General features: G+C 49.0%; 1 protein-coding gene across 1 annotated transcript in view; it reads right to left on the bottom strand.

Annotated features, from left to right (window-relative positions):
• TTC7B (tetratricopeptide repeat domain 7B) overlaps nt 1-13,843 on the bottom strand; it is a 187,699-nt gene that overhangs the window by 122,313 nt on the left and 51,543 nt on the right. The window contains exon 5 of the mRNA XM_012724635.1: nt 1,886-1,964. Coding sequence (XP_012580089.1) covers nt 1,886-1,964 — 79 coding nt within the window. The remainder of the gene's footprint in view (nt 1-1,885; nt 1,965-13,843) is intronic.

Below are 13,843 nucleotides of genomic sequence, written 5' to 3'. Positions count from 1 at the left end.
ATCAATACTGAAGTCCAAGTGAGTTCCTGGTGGTGGCAGAGGTGGGTGGTGGTTGTGGTGTGTATGTCGGTGAAGCTGCTCATCTTGTCTCACCCCCATAATTCTGGGAAAGTCTACAGTTCAGCCGCATGGCCCTGTGACTTCTATGGCTGCACCCTAAAATCCTGGACACACAAAAACAAAGGCATATCCCATAGCTGCAGCCTCAGCCCTGCCCAACCAAAGCCTCTCTCATACCTTTCAAGGAACCATGAGGACAGGGAGGCCAGCTCAGAGAACAAAAGACAAGAGAAACTACGATCTTACACAGGGCTTGTACAGTAGCTATGACTGGGGGATTTGCTTAGCTCTACGCACCAGGCTTGCATGCAAACACTCAATGACTATGATTGTAAAGGATGAGCTACCAAGATTTAATTAATGAACTATCACCATCACCCCCGAACAGGAAAGTGAAAAGAATTAAAAGGCAAGAGGGAATTGAAGTCAACAGGGGAACCAAGTTGCGATCAACCAGTTCATCTACCAGCTTCTGTATTTCTCACTTCTAATCTTTACTATATAATAGCAGTATAAGTCAAGCAACTAGGTGCTCCTCAGAGTAGGGTCTGTTCTGTTCTACTAGGTTTTAGTATGAACACTGACCCCTTCACACACTGGCATCTGGGAGGACTTCTGGTCTACCACTGTAAGAGGAAGCACTACCTACCAGGAAGCACATGCAAAGAGGCTCAGCATCAACAAAAACACGAGACAGCATTTCACATTCAGCAGGATGGCTCTAATTAAAAAGACAGACACTGGCCCTCCCTGGTGGCACAGCAGGTTGGAGCGCTGCATGCAAAGCTAAGCCAAGCCGTGGCTGCCTCAGTGCGAGTTTGATCCCCATCCTGAAGGTGACCCACGTGGCAGGACGGACCTCTCTTGTCTTGCCCGCTGCTCCCCTCAGCACTGTACTTTGTCAATCTGCCTGTTCTGCTCCCCCCTCTGTTTCTGGTAAATCCACTTCTGGCCTGTACCCTAGTTCTGTATGCATAAATAAATAAAAAATCTTCAAAAAAAAAGACAGACACTAACAAGTACTGTTGTGGAGAAACCGGAACTCCCATCACTACAATGATACAGACACACACATAAACATACATATATACATACACAGATGTATAGGTATACACATATATACATACATACAAACATTGCAAACATTGTAAAACTGTGCAGCTGCTTTGGAACACAGTCTAGAACAGTCTGAAAACTCCTCAAAGAGCTCAAGGTTGCATTACCATATAACCCTGCAATTCTACTCCTGGGGATAGGCCCAAGAAAAATGGTATGTACACATAAAAACTTGAAATAAGGATTTTCACAACATTATTCATAGCAGAAAACATGTGAAAACCATCCAAATGTCACCCATCAAGGGATGAATGGACACAAAAGATGCATATAGGTACACGATGAAATGTTATTTGGTAATAAAAAGGAATGAAGGTAAGACACTGACACTACTTGGATGAACCTTGACACAGGATGCTGACTGGAAGAAGCCAGTTCCAAAACCACCACATATTCTAGGGTTCCAGTGAGAGGAAGTGTTCCAAACAGGCAAATCCATAGAATAAGAAAGCAAATTAGTGGTAATGAGAGGCCGGGGGAAGTGATGGACTGTTAATGGTATGGGGCTTCTTTTGGGATGCTGCCAGCATTCTGAAATTGAATATTAGTACTTGCTGAATGATTCTGTGACTGTGCTGCAAATCATTGGCTTAACATGGGTGAACTGTTGGGCATGTAAATTACACTTCAGTAAAGTGTGTATCTACTTATCTACATGAGAGAGAAAACACAGGCTCTGTGGCCTCAGTTGAGTCGTCCGTCTACTTACCATCCGCAGGTTTTGAGTGGTTCTCGTTTCTACGGCTCTGAGGATCTCTCTGAATCTCCCGACTCCTCTTGTTAAGTTCCTGTAAGCAGACAGAATTTGATAGGCTTTCCATCTGGTGGGTATTAATATTAAATATTTTATACACATATTTCAATGCATTTAGTTTACATGAAAGCTGCTGGGTAGATTTTAAGCAAACTCTTATTCTGCACAAATCTGTCCATCTTTGTTCTTGTTGGAAATGAGCCTGACCTAGAGTTGATGCTTTTACATGCTTTATGCTCCACAATCAAAACTTCTCAAGAAAATAAAAATCTGAAAATTAGTTTTGAGGCGGAAAAAAAATCAAAGCAAGCTATTATTTAAGGATCTGTCTTCAAGCTGCCAATGCCCCTGAGTTTTCCTGCTCCATGAATGCACTGAAATCTTCTCTTTCCATTGAAAAGGGGGAGAGGACAGAAGAGAGCTCGAACAAGGCAAACCCACATGGCACTTGCAGTGTGCATAAAAGCAGGGATTTTTATGGGCAAGATGAGGGTGAGAGGAATGGAAAAGGAGGCGCTCCATGAAGCCACCACTGTGCACCTCAGAGAGCATACAGCACGGCCCAGGAAGCCCACCCACAGCCACCCAGCCCAGCCCTGCTCTGACACAGGTCCAGGCCCCCGCGAGAGTGAGTGTATACTGGCCAGAACCCGAGGCTGCCGGGCTGGGATTAGAACACAACTCATCTCACTGGCCCACCTCCCAGAGACAAGTCTGGTGACACATTTCGTTAAGGGACAAATAACTCCACTAATATCCTGGTCAGTGTAGCCAGGCCCTGTTCGATGTTCCCCCTCCGAGTCGGGGTCTGCCTGTGCAGCCCGGAGACTTCCCAGCCAGCTCCCGCATGCTAAGCATGGCCACCGCCTATGACATAACTCAGTGATATTTATAACCTGCTCATTAGAACACAGCTCATGTTTCCAAAGGGCCTCCGTGTGGGTCAGCCGGCGCAGGCCTGCCAGCCAGCCCCCAGGTGGTGGCAGATGCTCGAGGTATTTGGCTCTCTTCTCGGATGACATTTTAAATCAAGCAAAGGTATTAATCAAAGTGACTGCGGTTTCTATCTGTTACGAGCACTCACAAGGACCATTAATTCGTATCTTATATCTACTGCCATCCCAGAACTCTCATTCACAGGCACAGCCCCAGAGCTTCAAGCTAATGGCTTATCAGCGCGGTGCATAAACACGCCCATCTTCCTCACCCACACACACCAGATGAGACCAGATCCGCGGCTTTATGGTGGCACTAAAAGAAAAGGATTGCAAGCAGTGCCCAAGGAAATCTAGCAGAGACATGATCAGGAACTAGCTGCTGGGCCCCAGGACACGCTCCCTGCCAATGCAAACGTGGGCCTGTGCGCAGGCTCAAAATCTGTGTGCCTTGGATGGAAGTGTCACGAGGAAAAGGAAATTGCTCCAGGTGAAAGAGAGATGAGTGTGGGTAGGGTGGCTAAATTTCTCCCAGAGCCACAGATGAAGCCCCTACACTGTGCAAAAGGAAGAGCATCTGAACTATATGAAGTGAGGGCGGGACTGAGGCAACCCGGCTGGCGTCTCAGCTTTACCAGGGCCCCCTGTCTGGCTGGCACAGGAGGGGTCAGACGTCAGTGATGCAACTCGGGGGACGCTGCGAGATGGGACTCGACCTCGCAGGGTGTCTCCTGTGCCCCCCAGCCTCGGATGCACTGACTTCTCCAGCTGTCAACAAGTTGCTGTGACATGGCAGGTCCCAGCCCCTATGGGAGTAACCCGGGGGCTTCTGTACTCTAGCACCTTCCTGGGCAAAAGGAAGGTGAGTTCTAAAACTGAAGTGCAATTCTAAAAGAACAAAATGGGAATACAAGAGCCCGGGTCTATGGTTTATATCATGAACACGCAAAGCACTTAATATCCATGTGAGCATATAAAAAACGAATTTTATGCGTGCCAGTGATCACAGCTAATGAGCACTAGGTCAGAACTGGAAAGAAAATCTAGAGCGCCCAGCGAGTGGTCGGGAGTCTGGGGGCCATGCCGCCTCGCTGCCTGGTGAGAAATCAGCTCCCCCGGAAGCCCAGGTGGCTTCTCCGGCGCAGGACCGGGGCCCTCTGGTGGAGGTCGGGGGAATCTCCCGCGGGCGAGGAGGCAAGACCAGCTGCGACCTGCTCATTCCCAAAGGACCAACACGCCTTTGAAGCAAATGTAAGTTGTTCTCAAATCGTGTTCAGTTTATTTCTGGGAGGAGCACAGGATTAAGAATCAAATTCTCCTCAGAACTGGGAAGAATCGTGCTGGCAAAGGACCCACAGTGGCCACGGAAGGTCTCACGGGCCTGGGGCTCCGTGGAGGACAAGCAAGAGCCCCTGTCCAAGCAGGTCAGCCAGACAGCCAGAAGAGTGGCAGCCGAAGGCCGCACACCTCCAGTGGCAGAAGAGGAAAAAGTATCCCGGATGCAAAACATAAAATTCCCAGCATCTACTATACCATTCATATTTTTTTCAGACACATAGTTTGATTCTACCAATCATGTCTACTGTTGCCAGGACAACAGAAAAAACCCCATTTTTTAAACTAAATGGGCAATCATGATAGAAAGACAAAAAGGAAATTAACTTGTGAGAGCCATACTCTAAATGCTATGATGCACCCCAGTTTCAGGGAAATAAAATCCATAGGCTTGCTTTTAGGTCTCTAAACTATTAGTCATTTCTTAAACTGTTGTGATCAATTCATATCCATAATGAAATCTTGCTTTAAATTCTACTTCAAAGCAAAGAGAGGCAAGAAATTTCTCTTGAGTTTGAGTTTTCACAGACCCTCGACATGAAGTCATTTAATTCAACACCCTTGACCACGAATGCAATGACGTCAGAATTCATTATGGCGCATTAATCTCAAAACGACTGTCCTTGCCAGCCTCTGAGCAGTGGGCAAGCTGTCGGGACTTGGGGTTCATCTCCTGCACCTTGCTTCAGCCAGCTGAGCGGGTGCCTTTCCCTCCAGTGGAACGGTGCCACCAGCTCAGCTATGGCCAAGGACGCGGGGACTGGGAGCCCCCTGCAGCCTGGCAAGCTCTCCCCTGCCCACGTCACTGTCCATCTCTAACCCAGGAGGGGCCGCGCAGGCCAGGGCCCACAGCCTTGCTCTTGTTCATGCCCAGGCAGCCTTGTGCTCTGTCCCTGGCAGGAACGTCTACCCACTTTTTCACGGGACCACTTCCCGTTTCGCCCTGCTTCCTTTTCTGTCTGATTTCCTCCTCTCTGCCCGCCCCTCCTCCTCCAGGTCTGCGGGCTCTCAGAGCAGTGGGAAAGTTTGGCTTCCTGAGGCCGCAGGGAGGGTGCCCATGCCTCTGAACGACATCCTCAGCCCTCTCCTGTGCCCCCTGTGGCTCTGGGCTGTCAAGCCAAGGGGGCTGCATGGGAAAGAATGCAGAGCTCCAAAATCAAGACCAAAATGGAAAACCCAGGGTAGGAAATACTGGAGACTGAGAACCGCATCACGTCAAGAAGGGTGGTTACTGCAAAGCCCAGCTCATGATGTTGCTTTTGGTTATTTCTCTTTTCATTTAGAGGGGAGTAGAGTGGGAAAACACAATTCTCCCCCTTACCTTGTTCTTCCAAATTATCTTCTGACCTCAGAGTTTGGCCTCCAACACACTTAATTCAGCCTCGACTGTCCCTGTCATGAAAACTCAAAAGTTGTGATGCGAATAAAATCCTTTCTTATATTGGACATCAAGTTCCCCAGCTATGTTTTTTTTCTTCTCTGTAGTTGAGAACTTTAGAACTAAAGCTCAATTTCAGAATAAGTCAACACAATAGTCTTTTCAAGCTAAGAAATTCACTTTTTCTGCGTTTTTCCTTACCAACTAGCACTTCTTAAATGACTAAGCAGTAGGTAATTTCATCGACTTTTGAGGTGTCGGGTTCCAGACTCACCCCTGAGGTCACGACCTGCCCCAGGTTGCTGAGAGGGCTTCACCCCCCTCCCTGAGAACTGCTATCTGTATTTTGCTCACTGACCCATCCCAAGACCCTCAAACCAAGCCCAGCATACAGGGCACAGTCATGTGAAAGTCAGAGGCACTATGGGACGGTGGCCGATGGAGCTACATTTCCCGCCTTCCTGTCCCCCTCCTCCTCACCACGCTCACCAGCCACAGCAAGTGCTATATAGGATGCACCTCCAGTGGTCCCGCACACGGGGCAGGGGGAGCAGATGCGCCTGGACATGCCGGGTCACCGGAAACATCCTCAGGAGAGTGGTGTGGATTAACGAGGATTTTGAGGCTTAAACTTCCAGACATTTCGGGAAAACTTCCCTGCCCAGGTGCCCCGATACATGCTCCTCTCTCTGTCTAAAGGGCCCAAAGGATCTCTGGTCATCCTACCGGCCCAGGCCAAAGGCCACCCTTGGGAGCCTCGTCTGAGGTTCCCCAGGAAAAGAGACCCGGGTGCTGGTTCCAGGGGCTCCCAGCACAGATATGTGAGCAACACATTGATTTTTGTTTGCATTTTTGTGTGTTTGCCAACCAACCGTGACTGTGTCAAGAACAAAGCCCGGGTGCCTGACTCTTTTGCCCAAACTGCCTCACAAGCCAGCCAGTGCCCACAAGACAGGAAAGCGTGTTCTCGCCTCGAAAGGAAGAAAAGCTCAAGCACCATCTGAGGCTCTGAGATTCCTCTCCCTCTCCTTGCTGGGAACGTTTTCTCAGCTACAAAGGGGGCAGCCACCACCAGAGCTTTCTCATCAGGAGACACGCCCCTCAGAACCCTGGGCACCGCCAACCTTAAAGCCCTGGAAAACCAGAAACGTCCACGCAGCTCGAGGTCAATTTCTCTTAGTTCTCAGGCTTGGGAACCGCTACCTCTTCCTTAGGGCCTATAGTATCATGTCTTGAAAAAGTCTGCAACAGAGGGCCCTCCTGGTGGTGCAGTGGGTTAAGACGCAACATTACGAGGCCAGCCACAGCCGCTTCAGCCCAAGTTCCATCCCCGGCCAGGGAGTGACCCACAGGGCGCAGCAGACCTCTCCTGTTTCTTGTCTTGCCTGCTGCTCCCCTCAGCAGTGTACTTCATCAATCTGCCTGTTCTCCTCCCCACTCTGTCTCCGGTGACTCCTCTAATCTCCCCTGCACCTCTGGCAGGAGAACTGTACCCCAGTTCTGTATGCATAAATAAATCTTTAAAAAAAAGAAAATGTCTGACATCAAAACCAAATATCCAGATTTGGAAGAGGGCAGGAGAGAGGGGCCCTCACAGGCCAGGACACGTGGCCGTCAGGGCGCTGCTTGCCCATCACCGGCTCCAGCGTTTCCCTCCGCACTCCTGCCTGCTATTGGGTGACAGGGCTTTGCAAAGACAGATGGCTCGCTGGACTCGGGGGCCAGGGCTCAAACCCACAACCTTGGCCTCGTTAGCAAAGGACTGTCTGATAACAGAGGAGCCAGCTGCGTCCTGGCTAGAGCGACGGCGGGCGAGACAGGCACCCGCGCGGGGAGGCAAACAGGCCGGCGAAGCTTCCGTAAGTCTCATTTCAACCTAAGGAGAGCTGTACCAGGCTTAACAACGTTTTCTGGACTACCTCGGCGACTCGGGCTTCCCCGTGACAAAGCAGAGTGACTGAGGCGCTGCAGTCAGCCGGCCGGCCAGCAAGCAGCAGGCCGGTGGGCACTGGGCACAGAGCAGGGCAGGGACGCAAGTGACGGGGCCTCCAGGAGTCGGGAGAGTGGCGCCTCGGCGTGGCCGGCTGGCAGCCTGCAGCTGACGTGGGCGCTACCAGGGACGCGCAGAAGACGTGCCCACAGCCTCTCCTGCCCACGCGCCCGGGCCCCGGCCTCTAGGAAACAAGGACTGGGCAGGCTGGCTGGCCGGTGTCCTTCCAGTCGACCTTTGAGAGAGTCAAAAGATACCAATCTTCACTCAAAAACTAGATGTGGGGTGCCTACCGCGTACCGGGAAGGAGGCACAGGGACGCGACAGTGGGCTTGGACCCAGGCTCAGTTTAACACTCGGGGCCAAACAGTCCCTTTAACCAACAAGCCAGACCTTGTCAACCTCCAAGGGCTGCTCTTCAGCGCACCCACTGGGCCCATTGTTTACCGCCTGAGGAGGAAACGTGGGCGCACGCAGCCCCAGGAGCCAACGGGGGGCCTCCCCCACGCTCACACTCACCAGGGGCTGGCCATGGGCCACGCCTGCGCCTCAGTGCACTCACCTGTGAACAGGTGTAACTGTACCCAGAAACTGGCTGTAAGAACTGAGTGAGTTAATACATGTAGTTGGTGCTTTGTAAGTTTTTGCCGTTATGACGAAAATTATCCTCAAAACTACCATTGTGCAAAACAGTTTTGGAGTTCAGGAATCTACCCTCCAGTCAATTTATAGCACTTGAAAATCTGTTTTACTTCTTTGGAGTCATTTAATTTTGAAGAGGGCGATCACTGATCTGATTCAATTGTTCATTTTCATATTTCTCGAGAGCCTCCAGTGCCCGCAATGACCAAAGGCCACAACCGATGGCTGAGCGGACAGCACAGAGCTCTTGCCCTGGAACGCTGAGGTCACAGTCCCGGAAAAGTGGGCATCTCCTCAGGTGCTGGGGCGTGGGCAGGAGTCCCCATGGAGGCTACAGGAGAGCAGAGAAACTGAGGGTGTTGACAAGAGCATTCTGTGCTCTCTCAGGCGATAACCCTGACACTTGGAGACAGTTCTGGATCAATCAAGGGCCAGCCCAGGCACAGCAGTGGGAAGGGAGGTGGCTGAGCCAGGAAAGGTGGGTTAGTGGCCCTAACTGGTGGTTTGGGTAACTGAGCCACTAATGTATTGTGAAGGTGTAAAACACAGGTGACCAGAGATGAGTTCGGCACCAACACAGTTTACTTCACAAGGAACAAGGACGTTGCTGGCTCCAGAACCACCCACACTTAGCAGGAAGGGAGCAGGAGTTGCTGGGGCAGATGATCTGCTTCAGAAGAGCGACGCAGTTACACAAAACACAAACGCACATGAGGCCAATGGAATCACCATGATAAAAGCCACAGTAATGTAGAAGACAACCCAGGCAGAAGTGTTCGGCTCACCACATGCCTTCAGCATGAGCCAGCTCTGTGCCAGAGTTCCTCGGGAAGGTTCCTGGCCACCCTGTTCACTGGTCAGCCGGGTGGTGATGGAGAGACAGGCCGCAGAGGGAGGCAGCCCGAAGTGTGCCCAAGCGTGTGGGTTGAAAAGGGCAACTTCACTTCAAGTAGCAGGAACAGGAGAACTGCCTGTCCCAAACCGCCCTGGGCATAAGACATCAAAAGCTTTGACAAATGAGAAAAAAAATTCAAAAGACTCAGTTGAAAGATTTAAAAAGACCTTGAAATGTAGAGCGGTTACTGGGAGCCCGGGGGGAGTAGGAGTGGTGGTGGGGGCTGGGGGAGCAGACTGAGCGAACGAGGGGGCTGGGTGGGCTGGGCGGACCCCAGCCTGCGATCCAATTCAAAAGCAGTCCAGAGACACTCAAGAGAAAGGAGGTGCTTTGCCGTTCAATGGGTAAATTAAAGCCTCCCACTTTTTTCTTGGGGAAACAAATCTGCACTGCTTGGTGGAAGGTGCTGGTGGTGTTCTCACACAGCCTCGTGAGCCCCACCTGCTGAGCCTGGTTAAGGCCAATGACTTGGGGATATACAAGAAAAACAGAGTGAAGTCTGCGGGCAATCAAGGGCAGAAGGGGGAGGAGAGCAGACATAGGCCTCAGGACAGGGCAGGGGGTGGGCCAGTGCCGGGCAGGGAACCAACTTGGGCCAAGGGCTCGGCCTCTCGTGCCTGTTTCCTCACCTGTGAAGTGGGGCTATTGCCTCCAACGCCTGAATAACATACCTACGGGGCTCCTGGCCCCGCACTCAAACACGCCAGTCCTCCTGTTCCCCATCATCCGCTACCTCCCACCACCTACCATCTGGCCTCCATTCCACATATAAACACTGAATTGGGTAAAAGTCAAAAGTAGTGACTGGCATGTTTGTGTGTCTTTATTCTATCAGGAAATAACGCAAAATCATCGGTGGGTTTTTTTTTTTTTTTATCATACTCTATGTCAAAACTTCTTCTCAACTAACAAGTATTTATCAAGCACCTTCTATAGTTTTAGCGACGAGGGAACAGAGTCAGAGAAATTATGTAACATGCCCGAGACTAGCATGCAGCCCGAGCCACAAGAGCCGGTATGTGAACACAGGCCCCGTGGGGCTCCGGGGTCCAGAAGAGCTGAAGATGACCCCGGTCTTGCAGAAGGCTGCAAAGAACCTGGACGCTAACACCCCGCGCAGGCATCATGGAGGCAAGAGCAGCCGGCTCCTGACTAGAGCGGGAGGGCCAGACCAGGTATCACTCCTGCACGTGACTGGCTCTGAGGAAGGAAACGGATGCTCGGCGCCGGCAAAGTGAGGAAGGGAAGCTCTCAGCTTCCACGGGACACCGAAGGGAGGTGGCGTCACAGAAGAGTGGAACGTCGGGCTCTGCAGGTTGCTGCAGGGCTTCGGAGCTTCCCGCTCCTCACAGGCCTTCACTCACGCGGTCCACCCCAGCCAGAGTCCACACGCACCCCTCGGGGGCTGGGCTCAAGTCGGCTTTGCACGCCATGGGAGAAGAGCTTTGCTAGGGAGCATACTGGGGGCCAGCGTGGCGTGGGGAGAGTATTTATTTGCTCAGGAGAATAGTTTCAAGTCCCTCTAAGTTGGCAGTTACTAATAAACCACTGACACAATAATTAAAAATTATCTCCATGATGGGAAACCAAAGGGAATGGCAACTGAGATGGAAAAAAGCACAAAAATACCTAAGAATAAACTATTATAAAATTTAAAAAAAAAATTATCTCCACTTGCTCATCAAGAAAGGCCCCCGAAGGCTTTCTGCTCTTCAGGACAGAAACTGCAGCTTCAGAATAAGCCTCTGCTTGCCCCTTATTCAGAATAAGCCCCTGCTGCTGCCAGGGCGCTGGGAGGAATCCCGAGCGTCTGCTCGGCCACGTCAGCAGCTTCTTCTTCCAAGGTGACGCTACGGGTTTCATGCCATTCCCCAACCCAGTGCTCCAGATGGTTCTCCCACCAACCCCGTGAGGCTGGCAGGACCCTAAATGGCAGGGCAGGAAAGGGTCCCAGGGAGAAGGAGGAACCTTGCTCAGCAGCTGGGGGTGGGGCCTGAGGCAGGATTTGAATCTGGCTCCCGAGTCCCAGGGAGGGGGCCCTCCTCTGCCCCCTGCTGGGCACAGTTCCTTCACTGTTTCACCCCATTCTTTTTGAACCGTTTTTTTTTGTTCTATAAAATGTACATATAATGTGGCTGAGTCTTGCCCACTCTTTTTCCCTTTCTGGATGTATCTTTAAAATCTCAACCTACCGGCTCCCTTTCTACCTCTTTCTTTTCCTCACTTACCTGGTCAAGGTTCGGAATTGCCTGACTCATGCAATGCTCCGTCTGGAAAAATGCTCTGTCATGGTCCGTATGTTTTTGGATTTTTTTAAAAAAAGCTTTTTTTTGTTAAAAGATTTATTACTTTTTAAAGATTTATTTATTTATGCATACAGCACTGAGGTACAGCCCAGAGGTGCAGGGGCAGTGAGAGGCTTCACCAGAGACAGAGTGAGGAGCAGAACAGGTCGACTGACCAGGTACACTGCTGAGGGGAGCAGTGGCCCTCTGCTCTCCTGACCAGCTCGGACTTGGCAGCTGGGTAGCTCTGGCTGTGGGGTGCACTGCTATCCTGTGTGACAGTGGCTTTTATTTTTGTCAGTTCCCTTGAGGCTCAATGGTGACGTGAATTCACCAGGACCTTAGAGATGGGGCTATTCCAATTCCCTCACTGCATTTTTGTTGATTAGCAAAAGTAAACTTACAAGGAGGTATTTCCTTTCATCTAACATCGGGATCTCCTGGTTCAGCTAGTAAAGGTAGAATAAACGGCTGGTTCTTTTTCTTTACTTTGTTAGATACTGAATTAGAACTCATGAATTTAAATGTGTTTGACGAGTCTTTTGCAATTTTTATCCTTCCTGAAATTCAAATTGTCCCAAATCTGGTCTCACTTCTTTTAATATGGAACTAGAAATCTTGGGTGGTTTCTATAGTTTTCTTGCTGTCTGGTACAGGAAGATGTTTTGCTACAGGGAATTTATCCAGGACATCCTCCCCATGCCCAACAGTTTCAGGCTCATCTTTTTTATTTTCTACCCAGACCTGTATGAGGTTTCTTTTCTTGAAAAGTACTTAGAGCTTGCACTAAGCACTAGGGATGCTCCTTGCTGCTGGATCAGTCACTGACCTCTCCTCGCTCCCCCTCATCTGCACACACGCACCTGTGCGCACACTCCCTAGGCACGTACACAAGTGTGTACACCACACACACACCCATACACGGACACACATTGCTGACGTCACATCGGCATTTTCTGTTAAATCACTCAAATTTAGGGCCACAGAGGTTTTCCTGGATTGCTTCTATTTTAGTCTATTTTTCCTTTCTCTTATCAAGAATCCTGATTCTCAAGGACACGGGGGGTCCTTTAGAAATGTTCTAATTTTATTAATTCTATTTTGTAACTCTGTTACAAAAAATGTAAGAATAGCAATACTGATAACACCACCATCATTATGATTACTGAAGAGACAAAAAACTGTAAACTTGGTCTTGTTCTCATGTGCTCAGACATGGGACGAAGTGGGGAGCCATGAGCCAAGCTCAGCACCAAGAGCAGTCAACATAAAGTCACTGAGCAGCTCTACCTGTCAGATGCAGTCAAGACATCAAAGAAGTGTCTGTCAATATGACTAAGATATAACAAAAATGTAGTCGAAATTAAAAGAAAATAAGATGACGATGACTCAACATATGGGAAATCTCAGTAGCAAAATACAAAATTATAGAATCAGATAGATGGAGATTTATAGCACTAAAAGGATAATTAAAATTAAAAATTCTCTAAATGAACTCAACAGCATCTAGGAGTTGGCAGAAAATTCATTGAACTAATAAAGTGAATAACAACTATCCAATCCAAAGAAGAGCAAGAAAAAGACTGAAGAAAAGCAGAGACATAATTATAGAGGCGTTGAAAGACAAAGAAAAGAAATATTGACAACAACAATGCCTTCTCATCAAACATGGGGAAGATGCCCTCAAAATGCTGAAAGGGGAAAAAAATCACCAAAAATTCTACATAGTATAAAACAAAATCAAGGCAAATTAAGGACATCTCCAGATAAACAAAAAGGGAAAAAATTCACAGCTAGTAGACACACATTGTACAAAATTTAAAGGGACTCCTTTAAAATGACAAGAAATTGACAACAGGGGTATTTTAAATCAACAGAAATAAGTTTGCATGAATACTAGAAATGCAAAAACGTGGCCAAATATAAAATGTTGCATAAATATATTTTAATATTTAAATCTTAGTTATTTTAATTTCCATAAAAAATAAGATTGTATATGTGAATATTATAATGCTTCATCATGTTTATAATATATGGAGACATGAATGACACACAGGAAAGGAAATGCAGTTATATGAAAGCAGTTATCTTACTGAAATCAAGTCGGTATTAATCTGAAGTACTGTGGTAATTCAAGAGGTATATTATAATTCACAGAGAAAACATAAAATTTTCAAAATAATCTGGGCTCTCCCTGGTGGCGCAATGACATAAAAGCACAGCACTTCAAGCTGGCCACAGCCGCTTCTTCGTGAGTTCAGTCCACAGGCTGGCCGTGACCCACGTGGCACAGCAGACCTCTCCTGACCCGCCCACTGCTCCCCTCAGCAGTGTACTTCAACAATCTGCCTGTTCTGCTCCCCACTCTGTCTCTGCTGAGTCCTCTCACCCCTCTGCACCTCTGGCCTATACCCCAGTTCTGTATGCATAAATAAATAAATATTAAAAAAAAA

The sequence above is a fragment of the Condylura cristata genome, unplaced genomic scaffold (assembly GCF_000260355.1).
Source record: "Condylura cristata isolate star-nosed mole 26May11 unplaced genomic scaffold, ConCri1.0 scaffold00013, whole genome shotgun sequence".
NCBI lineage: Eukaryota > Metazoa > Chordata > Mammalia > Eulipotyphla > Talpidae > Condylura > Condylura cristata.
This window is presented reverse-complemented; position numbering and strand designations above follow the sequence as displayed.